Here is a 12,480-nt window from a genome sequence, read left to right on the forward strand (position 1 = left end):
ATTATAATCGAATTTAGTTTCAAATAGCTTGGTATTAATTCATTAATTTATTAACATAAGATATTAAAAGCTTTTATAACCATGCTGCTTTTTCAAAGAAGCTTTTAGAGATGAATCGTATTTTCCACACTCTGCTAGAGTCAACATCATATTATGTAATTGTGTGTGTGTGTTTCTTTTAAGGACATGCAAAATGTGTCATAAAGTGATTGTTTTGTAATTATAATCCGCATTAGCAGATGTGTGTGTGTGTGTGTGTGTGTGTGTGTGTGTGAGTGTGAGTGTGAGTGTGTGTGTACAGGGTTGCAACTATGTGCTGCAGGGTAGAGGGGCTCTGTCGATCATTTTTGCTATTGTATACTGGCCAGTAAATTTGTCCATGTCGCAGGTTGTCCTGCCCGTGTATTAGGCGTCAGGTGCTGCATTGCACAAAAAGAATATGAGGGCTGGCACAGCTGAAACTCCATCTTTTAAATATTCGGTTGAGTTGTATTTCCGACTAGATGTGACTGTGTGCTGAAGGCGATTTTTTCCCACTGGAAATTTGTGTTTGTTTTTACCAGTGACTGGACAAACATGCATGACAAATACATGTCCAAACTGTCACCTACTGTGGATTTCTGGGCAGGGATGTACCTGGTGATAATTGGTAAGTATTCTGCTTATTTATTTCAACTGCAGTGGGAATCCAAAATGTCATCTAATATTCATATTTTGAGTTTGCTTAAATCTATTTTAGATTCTGAAAAGTCAATCCAATGGCTGTGGAAAGGTAAAACCTATTAAAGACTAATGAGAAAAGATGACTTTAAAATGCTTCTGAGGGAGACGTATGGTTCATCACTCTTCTCCTGCTCCCCGTTTTGTGCATACAACATTGTTTTCTTGATTTCCTTTATAGTTTATGTTGGTACAGGTTGTGTCATATATTTAAAAAAAAAAAAAAATCCATTTACATATGTAGTTTTGGTACCATTTTCTTGTACTATATCTTATGTAGGTTTTGTACATTTGGAAAACATATTAAGTTTTTTTTTTTCTAACATAGCATGGCAATATTTTTGGAAATGAGGTTAATCGTGGAGTTTCTAATCCACCAGAAAGTAACTATTTGTTATGCAGCCCTAGTTATGATCATTGATAAAGGGATATAAATGGCTAGGTTTATAATGTTCAATATAAACTCCATATTCCACATATAACCAGAACCAGTGTACTAATGTCCATACTGTAAATAGGCACATGGTTGGACTGTATTTTGTCATACACTACAGTCACTGGAGATGCTGACAGGTTAGATAACCCTTGTTCAGGTGGCATTATCAAACGCTCTCTCCCTCTTGTTCTCTGCACTAGCAATGACGCACACAAATGTGTGTGTGTGTGTGTGTGTGTGTGTGTAATATAAAGGACGTTACCTCACCTCACTTCGCCTGGTCTCACTTTGCATTCCTTGGATTAAATGAATGATGAATGAATCCACACACCTGCACTTGGTCAGATGTTTTGCGGTTTCCCTTGTTGTGAGGTAGACCACAAAAGATGATGCATTGCCCAGTTACAGCATCAGGCCAGTAAAGTGTGAAGCAACCTGGGGGTTAAATAAGGATCAGCTTTCACTGAGGGGACAGTAAATCAATATTTCTGTTATTAACACTGATTTAACAGTCAATACTAAACACACACGTTCCTGTTTCATGTCTGTATGTCTGTCTGAATATCAACGTGGCCAGTAAATTGCAGAGTAATCTGCACTCGTGATGATTCATTTAAGACAAATTACCAATGCTCAGAAGCCGTGAGACGTGCGTGATGATCTGATGCCCCCAAGTGAATCGGTGGGGGCTGTGCATTGATGATGGGATTTCATCTTAGTTTTTTTTTTCTCTAAGCTATTTCTAAGAAGCTATTTGATTACATGCTTACAGTGTACAGAAAAATGAAGTTCAGCTGGCAGTATGATCAGAACTTCATGGTACTGAATAGAAGACGACCAAGAAATATTGCCTGTTGAAACTTTTCTAGCTGATCAACATTATAGTCTATGATCGTGGTGGGTGTAGTTTATTCCTCTTCATTTGTGTCCTATATTTACTGTAATGTGGTCCAGTGTGCATATCCACCAGCCTTAGGATTGAGGGGGAGAGAGGAGACGAGGAGGGATGGAGAGAGGGGGGACAAAGACAAACACCTAGCTAAAAAAAGAGTACAACCAGCAACCACAACAACAACACAACAAATTAAATAAATACATGATAATGATAATAAACGATGTTATTATGCTAAAATGTCCACTACAGCCTATTGTAAAATCACAAAATGTGAATAAAACGTGCACTGGTGTAACATTACAGCAACTAGATACTCATTTTTAACAACAGCTAAGTTAGCTACTCTATGGGGAGCGCAGCTAATTAGCATTCAAGAGCTAAGGCTAGCTGCCGACAAAACCCTAAACATGCTAAAATAACAAATAGTGCAGACACTGACCAAATATCAACCAAATACTAATGTAAAATAAGAATAAGTCTGACTCATACCTGTAAAAAAGGGGATGTCACAGTCCAAGTTCAGCTGAAGCTGTGATACAACTGAAATACACACAATCAGCTGGGATTACACAACATTTATTATTTCATCTGTCATGTTGACAACAATCTCCAGCCAAACACCTGACAAATCCAGGGACTACACAGGAGCTGCTCATCATCATAACAATCAATTAAAAAAAACGAGCTGTGGCCACCTGGTGGAGAAAAACAGAGCAAAAGATGTACAAAAGAAAATATGGAATAAATATAAAATATAGGAGGTTAAAGTTGGAGTTACCATCATCATGTGGTGAAAAAGACGAGTGAAGAGCTCTGATGTAGCCTACATGCCCACTTAATACACGTTAGAAAGATGATTGATTAAAATTAATTAATATAACTAATTAATTAATAATGTAAAGCATGTGTTTTGTGTCTCTGTCTGTTATTGCATTTGATTTGATTGTATCTTGTCATGCGTCATCCGTACAGAATTTCTGCTTAATTCTGACCACTTGTGAGGGATGTTATTGATGATGGCCACAGTAGCCTGTGATAGTTTGTGTGTCTGCATGGATGGATTACTGAGTGGACCTACACAGAACAGGCCCACGACTCCAAAAGGTGAAGCGGTCTTTGGGATGGAGCTGTATCAGGGAGAACATATTTCCTGCTTGAAAGTCACTGTTAAAAGGTGTCAAATGAGCACAAAGGTCCACATGATAACCAAAATCACATTTAAGTGCTCATTAACCACCAAGAAATCTAGTTGCATGACGGCTCAAATTAATTCAGCTGGAGAAGGACTATGAGGAAGTTCAATCACATGTCCTCGACCCTGTCCATTTGCAACCAGGACTTGTAAATCTCACTGATAGCATATCATATGTTGTTTTTTTCATCTTTACAAAACTAGAGATCTATACTTAATATCTGTGGCGTTGTGTGAACCACTGAAGTCATACAACAACTGTATTGCAACAACATAAATAATACAGTATTTTAGCATGCATGCTGCTGTACAGTACAGTAGCTGTACAACATGTCCCTTCCTGATGAGACATTTTTGTTAACTGGTGGTATCCTCAACATGCAGCTAGCCTCTATACACTATTTTGAGCTGTACAGCGTTTGTAGTTAACCAACCATAAGACTGAGCCTGAAGCAACAGGGCTGTGAAGAATCGCATCCAAGAATACACAACACATTACTCCTCAAACAGAAAACTTGCAGCAGCAGGAAACCCTGTTATTCCTCTTTCTGCTACGAAAAATCTGTGTGCACATGATGATCACTGAGGTGTTTGAACTGCATGATTGGGTGAGTCCTGATCCTTGTTGTGTGAAAAGGGTAAGAATAAAGGCAGAATTTAACCAATATAATTTTTACAAACCCTTATAACTCACCACAGCTGCATTAATCCTACCTGGTGTCAGCATAACCGATGGACAAAAAGTGTGTGGTCATCACAGTAAAAGCACTCTATCAACTGCTGCATGCAAAAAAAAAACAGTTAAAGGCATTTTGTTTGACGAGATTAATGATGCACGTTCACTTTACATTACCTTGATTAATCTCCACCTTTTCCATGTGAATAACAAAAACATCCCACAGAACAGTGAAGGTCATGTCAATACCGCTGTTTGCCTTATGATCAGATGAAAAGAGGAAATGTGTTAAAACACCATTATTATTATGTAGGCGCTCAGATCAGATGCATTGTTGTGGGCAGTGGTTCTCTATGCCCACTTGTGCTGTTTTCAGATGCCACTTTTATTGTTTTTCTGTCCTTTTCTTATGCTTCTCTGCAGCCGTCTTGTCTGTTTTGGGAAATGCGGCAGTACTGGTCAGCACAGCTCGCCGCCTTGCCTTCCTCAAAGCTCCTGAGCTGCTCACTGTGAACTTAGCTGTGACTGACATCGGCATGGCCCTCAGCATGTATCCTCTGTCCATTGCTTCAGCTTTTAACCATGCCTGGATTGGAGGCGACGTCTCTTGCCTCTACTATGGCCTGATGGGCATGATCTTCAGCATAACCAGCATTATGACTCTGGCAGTGATGGGGACGGTCAGGTACCTGGTAACAGGAAGTCCACCCAAGACAGGTAGTGTAATCATAAAATTCAATTTGAGAGGGATCAAATCAAAATCAAATCATAAGTTCATATTGAATACCAGTGGGCTTGGGGGAAATCAGTGTTGTAAGCAGGAGGTCGTATTGTCACAGTGATTCACTCCGTGATGTAAACCTAATTGCGAAGAAAGGTTTTCATATTTCTAATCCATGGTAATCATTACTGGTATTGACATGTATTATTAATGAGACTGAAAAAATTACATGAGACAGGGTCACAAGTAATTTAACATCTGACAAGCTGATCTTTACAACCATGACTCCCAGTCAAATGTTTATTATGCTCACTGAAGAAGTCCAGTTCTTGCAGGCAGGTGGTGCTGGGTGTGAACATCATCCCTCCACTCACTCACTAAAGGCTCTGCTTTTGGAAGAACAGATGGTTGCAGGAAATGATCTTGGTTTGTATATTTGAGTGTTCTTAAAAAATCTTTTTAAAAATCTAACTCAGTCTGTCTGGGAGTACTGAACTAACAATACTTAGTGTAAGCAAGAAAACAACTTCAACTAATAAACACTGTATGTGTTTTTTCCTTTCACCTTTCACTAACCCTCTCTGTCATTCCAGTCCCCTGTCTTTCTCCTCACCTGCAGTGCACCAGCTCCTTATTTACCTGCGTATATAAAGTATAGTGGACTGGTCAGATTGTTGAATGTGTCTTTGTGTAACCGTGTTCCAGGTTTATTTACCTTCTGTATGTGCTGCACTGTGTTGACTTTGATGACAGCCTGCCTTGTCTTTGCTTTTTCTGCTGTTTTCATAATGACCTGATCATAGTTTGGCCACAGGTAACTTACGACTGCCCTTTTTTTGCCCTTCAGAAATAGGCTCTGACACTTATCTTAACGTGAAGAGGTGTCATAGGGCTTGACTTTTTTTAAACCAATAAAATTGTGTTAATTATTTTTGCATGATTACAAAATTTCGCATTCATATTTATTAATGCACTACGCAGAACGTAGCACAATATGCTTTGAATTGACACATTTTAAAGACATTCATACTGTATAATTATTGCAGACCAGTGGCATAGCATGTTGGGCCCCCTCACTGCTCAGCCCCTGCTCCAGAGTCAAATAGGTATGGAACGAGGTGCTCTCTTCCCATTGTGTCTCTTCAACAAGAGTGATTTGTTTTTGACTGTGTTTCGAACCCACCTGCTGACAGAAGTGGACTCACAGGTCTGCACAATGCACTGTTCAGATCTGAAGTGTGTGTGTGCTTCTCTGCAAGCCTCTGTGACGTCCTCTGAGGCATTTATGTTTATCTTTAGAGAAACATAATCCCAGCATTATGTCCAACGTCAACACTCTTAAACATAAACACGCTCCAGCTTCCAGTTCCCAGAACTGGAATAGTTCAATTCTAGGAATAAGGTTGTAGAAGCTGACACTTCAACATCCTAACAGCATCCTCCTTCTGTACTTAGCTTTTAGCGTTTTGTTGATTTAACTAAGCTATTACATCCGTGTTTGTGTTGGGATTACCTCTAACAGAACCCTCATTGCAGCTGGAAAGCTTTGAGAGCTCATTTAAGGAGCAGAATCTCTCCTGCCAAACCTCTTCGGCAATTTTTTCATCTGTCTCTGAATGAACTATAATAGTTTTGCACCATTTTCACTCGCAAACTCCACAAGACATGCTGTCCCAACAGCCCTGTAGTTGCACCTTATGCTACATAATGTAAAAATCATATACGAGTTATACTGTATGGTTTGATTTGTACAGATAACTAGAGTGTATCTACAGTATACAAATCAAAAAAAAATTATTATAGCTGAAAGGCTGAATTTTAAATCTGCTTGTGCACAGGTATCAAGTTCCAGAGGAGAACCATTAGTATCGTCATCAGTGGGATCTGGCTGTATGCTGGCCTGTGGGCCTTGTTTCCTCTGCTGGGCTGGGGCAGCTATGGACCCGAGCCATTTGGACTTGCCTGCTCGATAGACTGGACTGGCTATGGGCAGTCCGTAAACCACTCCACCTTTATTATGACTCTGTCCATTCTCTGCACATTCCTCCCCTGTCTGGTCGTCTTCTTCACCTATTTTGGTATTGCCTGGAAACTGCACAGGGCCTACCAATCTATCCAGAGCAAAGATTTTCAATGTGGAAATGTTGAAAAGAAAATCACTCTTGTAAGTATGAAACAATCTGCGCCACATTGATTCTGTCATTCAGCTTTGTTCCATTATTGAAACATTCTCAAGAGACAAGAAAGTCCATAATCGTAATTAAAAGATCGATCATTCAATTAGAGCATGGTGGGATCACTTGTCATGATTTTCAGGCTATATCTGGGCAATGCATAACATGACAAATGTTCAAAGGCAGGATCATTTAACTTTAGCAAAGATGATCGTGTGGGTGCAGAGTAGATATTCATCTTTTCTTTTTATTCTTCCTCCTCTTTACAATTGATACAGCTTTAGAAAAACGTGTTGTTCATCTTTGTTTTTAATTTACAATCTCTAATCACGTGTGTATTTACTTATGTGTGTCTGTACATGTAAGTGTAGTGTGATAAGGAAGGGGCTAATGTGACATGTTATACAAAGCACTGAAACAATTGATAGTTGTTATCTTGAAACTGAAGGTTATTACTGTTGTTCACTGTTCTCTACATGTAAAATTTATACAATCAGCAGTTGACTGAAAGTGTTTTTTGTTTCAAACACAAAATCAAGCCGTAGTGTTTCACTGATCTGTGCATTTGACGCACCACAACCGGTGAGGTCATATACAGGTCACTGCTCAGGCTTAACACATTTGGATTTCAGTGAACACAACAGATTTGTTTGTGTTGTGGCAAATGCTCAGCAGACATGGCCGTGTCTCAATGTGTGTGCACAGACACTCAGTTTGTACCCGTAACATCTGGCTCGTGTTTGTTCTTCCATGTGAATGCATTTTATCTAACGATAAAACAATAAATTATTTTATTTAACTGACCTTGCTTCCCACAGGAGGATTTTTTTTTTTAAATCTTTGCGACGTGCTAAGAAGAAGTGGGAACTGGACATTTTCACAGGATTGCTAATAAACATGATCATCAGGAATAATTTCCAATCAGACAAATACCTCACATCCTAACGGACTCTAGCTCATTTCAGCTAACCAGAACCAGAAATTGCTTGATATTTTGGTCAGTGTCATTATCATTGTTATTTCGCAGGGAGCTGTAAGAGTAGATCAAGATCACTCAAGCCCACCAGGCTCTGTCCAGCAGTTCCTACACTTTTTGTTGATTTTGAAGCAGATGATACAAAGTAATATGTGATAATTCATTAGCTTTCTGTGTTTTTTGTCATCGTTCAACGTTCTCCATTGTTTAAAAGGCTCTTCTTTCATCTGCTCTTTTCATTTCAGATGGCTGTATTGATTAGTTTAGGTTTCTTTATTGCCTGGACCCCTTATGTGGCTGTCAGCTTCTGGAGTATGTTTCACCCCCAGGAACAGGACCACATGACTCCATTCATCACTCTGTTACCGTGCCTCTTTGCTAAGAGCTCCACCGTGTACAACCCTTTCATTTATTTTATCTTCCAACGTACCTTGTGGCACGAGCTCCCGCAAATCCAGAGGCTGTTGTTTTGTTGCTCTCATCAAGTCAGTTCGCCTGCGAAAGAGGCAAAGCTTGAAGGTAAAAGGGTCAAAGATGAAACCTGTGTGGGTCTAATGGGAATTTCTGGCAAACAGTCTGGGAGTGAGATCATCTCTTTGGGTTAATATTGTTTTTTTTTCTGTTCTTATTTGACTTTTTCCTGTCACTGACTGAATATTGCTGAACGTTGTGGGAAATGCTCTTATTTGCTTTTACCATACACGTGATGCATTCAAAGAATAATACCAATCTTGCATTTGTTATGGTCAATATTTAATCTTGAATTCTTGAACCAGCTGTTGGTGAGCTTGGCTGAGGACTAACAGAGGAAATGAGAGAAATACTGTAGTGAGCTAGTTTTGTCAGTATCCACATACCAGCACCTTCAAGCTCACTCATTAAGTTATCGTCATTTCTGTTCAAAAATCCAGTAAATGTTGCAGTTTTATGACTGGTTATAGTTCGGTTGTGCCAGGTTTGCAACTAAATCTTTTCCTAACATTAACTAAGTGATGTGAATGCCTAAACAATAACTTGAATGCCCTAGTCACAAAAACTGGATGTTGTAGCCTACTGAACAATGAAAAGAAAGACTTTTCTTATAGAAAGTTCAATCTGGTTGCACTTATGTTCCCTGCAAAAACATGTTTGCAGTTTCTTTTTAGTTGAACAAAAATATTATTGTTATTATACAGTGTTATTATTATTATTAGTAGTAGTAGTAGTAGTAGTAGTAGTAGTAGTAGCAGCAGTAGTAGTATTGCGACCTGAACACAAATAATGAGCATGCACTTTATTTGACTGTATTTGTGTGTGTGTGTTTAAATCACAATAAAGAAAAAATATATTCACATTTATTTTCACTTCAGTGTTTCACTTTTTGCATTTCCAATTTGGTATTGGTCATAAATGGTTGGGGTGTTTTTGTTGTCTTTTGTTGTGTAAATACTAACTCCATGATGGAATTACATGTGACCTGGGAGCCCAGCTGGAGAACATTATATTGACAACTTGACTTTTGTCTCAGGAATAACCTGAGGTCAACACCTGGTCAAAGTGAGTACATGAGTAATTTCACTGTAAGCTCTGACTAACATTGATATATTGACTTAGTTAATATAATGAAGTCGTATCATTCAAATGGCATTTCATCCATCCATCCATCCATCCATCCATCCATTATCCTAGCCACTTTTCCTGTTAAAGCGTGGGTGCTGATGTATATCCCAGCTGTCACTAAGAGACAGGCAGCTACTGGACATTTGTTAATGTTGTTAATCTTCTGTCTATATAGTTTCCTTACGAACACTTATCATCAATATCATTTTTTATTGAAATTTACACAGGTAACAACCTCGGGGAATATCTGCAGACTAAAGAGTGTATGACTATATCTTCTGGGATTTTAAATTAGGATGTCAATCATTAGGTACTGTGTGTAACCAACATCTGCCTGGCCACTTCACTCTCTAAATGCAAATGCTTTTTCTAAATTTAGATTCAGATTCAGATTCAGTACAGGAAGTAGTGTAGGTTGATTTGTGCAAGAGTAAGATTAAAAAAAGAACATGTGGATCTCCATCTTGTCCCTCTGTTACCATCTGCCAGCTCCACTAGTTTTCAAGAGTCTTTGTTTTATGTACCACCCTCCCCTGGGTGGTTAGGGTTCAGGCAAGGTTGGGTTCAGGTTACGGTTAGAGGATGGAATTCTCAGTGGGCATGCAGAACTTATAAATAACTTATATTTTTGCAAAACACAACTTAAGCCTCTAGTTGCCATAGTAAAAATGAAAGTGGTGATTTAGTTCTGGTCAGAGTCAGGTCATTGGCCATGGTCAGAGGAGGTGGGGGTGGACGGATGGGCCAAAAAACACAGGATTTCCTCCTGTGAGACTCCAGTAATGTTTTTTTTATCTATAACTATTGCGTTATAGCCTCGGGGTGCAACAGCAGCTACTGCTGTCAGCACATCAAACCGACTATAGACTTACTTACTTACTTTCAGATACAAAGTGTTTGCCACTGCACTGACCATTGGGTTCATATTCTTCAGAATTTCCAACAGTAAGACTACAGTCACCACATTCATGGGGTCAACAATACAGATGTGCCTCTCCCATGCTAAGAAGCCAACATTAACAACAGTTTTACAACTTACAACAAACTACCTGACTGTTAAAACACACCAGGCCACATGGCTTTTGATCACAGGGTGACCAGGGTCACAGAGGGGTGCATGTGTGCTCTGCTGAGCTCAGTACTATATATAGTATCTACCACTGGAAGGAAGTTTTAACAACCTGAGGAATTTAACATGATTCATATTTTTATACTTAAAAATGATTTCCTTTTATATTTTAATGAAATAATGAAACGTCATTAATATAAGCTGGACCTAGTAGTATTTTAACTAACATTACATTACTGCTTTAGTACTTTACTCATCTTCAGTGTTGGCTGTTGCTTTTTCAGTGTACTAGGGATGAGTGCACTTATTTCGCATATTGGTTAGCAGTTAAACAAATTTGGAAAAAAAGGTTTTGGTTATAATTTTTTATTTGGGTTTGCAAATTTATTATTGATCTCTTCCCATCTCTAAACTATCCTTTGTCACAGTTAGCATTGTTTTTGTGTTTCTTGGCCATTTCACCTCCATGTTTCCAAGTAGTTTTGTTTTCTCCCTGTCAGTTAACTGACACACACACACACACACACACACACACTAGCTTTGCCTCTCGTTGCTCTGCATGCACCTGTCTTCTGTTATAATTAGTTCTCTCCCATTATTTAATCATCCACTCTTTAAACACCGTGCCCCTGTGCGTTGGTCTTCAGCATGCCTAACCTGTCCGCTGTGTGTTGGTTTCCATGTAATTTTGAACTCTTTAGCTTTTTTTTTTTTTTTTTAGCAATGCCTGGATTCTGATCATTCATTAAATAAAGCTGGAAATCCATACACCTGTCTACAATGGGTACACTCCATGCCCGTTTAAAGCAGAAACATCTACAGCACAAAATTTAGCTTTCGTGGCAGTTGAGTATGTTTTTTAATTGATATTGCATGTCCATCACATCACTATTGATTGATTAAGACAAAACACAAGATCTGCACGTCTAACACGAAATCATGTAACAGGAACACAATGTCGGGCTGAATGAATGAGGTGACGTGGATATGCAGTCTATTTATTACCACACAATAATTGCAATAATTGAAACCTTCGCCTCCACAGAGAAAGACAACATCATTAGCGGCTCTTTTCATCAGCATCACTGTCAAGCTGTCAACACCTTAACTGCTACACATGCCTTTATAATACCTCTTAATGGCCTGGCTAATCCTACCTTTTGGTAGGATTTTTTTTATGGGAGGTGCAGGTGAAAAGGAGTTTACCAATGAGAGATACAGCTGAGATCCCTACATCCAATAGTAGATGTAGGGATTTGTAGGAAAACCAATATTATGACCTTGAAAAAATGTAATAAGAAAAAGGGTTTAAGAAATAAAAAATCAATCATACACACTCTCTCTGCATGTCAAAATGAGCTGTACTAACTCTATAACTCTATCTCCCTGCTTTCATCACATCTCTTTCCATTTTACGTGAGGATCATTAGCATCTAAATTAGTCTGTGGTTAGAGGAGCGTCGTTCGTGGCTGTTTCTGCACGTTGGCGGGATATTGGAGCAGAAAAGGACCCTTGAGTTCTCTAGTGCCGAGGTAACAAAACAACTCTTAGAGAGATCATATTTTCTAAGTTCAGTCCACATTTGTCCACAAAGCTCTCTTGTCTGTGTTGTCAGGAATTGACAGGAAATTGCATTCATTGTGAATGTTTAATGTTCATGGTACTGAATCAGGTTTCTTTTCTGATAGAGCTGAACAGGTGGCAGCCAATTAGTGTGGTGGATCAGCTGCAAGCAGTACTTTCTGTACGCCATCTGGAATATGTTTTGAGGGAAGCAAACAAATTATGGTGAAAAAATAGAATGAATGAATGATTTCATACAGTAGTTACACACATTTGTCTTACTTGATCTGTACTTGAGAGTGAAATCACTTCTACTTGTGCCCTCGCTTCTTATTTTAACTTCTTGTAACTTCTTGACTCCAGCTCTTTCATTTATTCATTTAGCTTCTGGCATCATGTTTTCCTGGATCCTCAGCATCTTTGTTCTTTCACTTTAAAACCTCCATTTGCATAGATTG

The 12,480-nt window shown here is 38.8% G+C and overlaps 1 protein-coding gene across 1 annotated transcript; it reads left to right on the plus strand.

The window, feature by feature from the left end:
- The first annotated feature begins 576 nt into the window (after positions 1-576).
- opn8a (opsin 8, group member a) lies at positions 577-8,395 on the plus strand. The gene is made up of 4 exons (XM_026341819.1): positions 577-649; positions 4,343-4,636; positions 6,479-6,804; positions 8,036-8,395. Exons 1-4 carry the CDS (start codon positions 577-579, stop codon positions 8,393-8,395), a joined length of 1,053 nt encoding a protein of 350 aa, XP_026197604.1.
- Positions 8,396-12,480: the final 4,085 nt, after the last annotated feature.

Source organism: Anabas testudineus, chromosome 24, assembly GCF_900324465.2.
Source record: "Anabas testudineus chromosome 24, fAnaTes1.2, whole genome shotgun sequence".
In the NCBI taxonomy this organism is placed as follows: Eukaryota; Metazoa; Chordata; class Actinopteri; order Anabantiformes; family Anabantidae; genus Anabas; species Anabas testudineus.

Coding starts and splice junctions, on each gene's coding strand:
- opn8a (XM_026341819.1), top strand. CDS start 577: ATGCATGACAAATACATGTCCAAACTGTCACCTACTGTGGATTTCTGG. Junction 4,637..6,478: donor AGGAAGTCCACCCAAGACAG/GTAGTGTAATCA, acceptor GCTTGTGCACAG/GTATCAAGTTCCAGAGGAGA. Junction 6,805..8,035: donor TTGAAAAGAAAATCACTCTT/GTAAGTATGAAA, acceptor TTTTCATTTCAG/ATGGCTGTATTGATTAGTTT.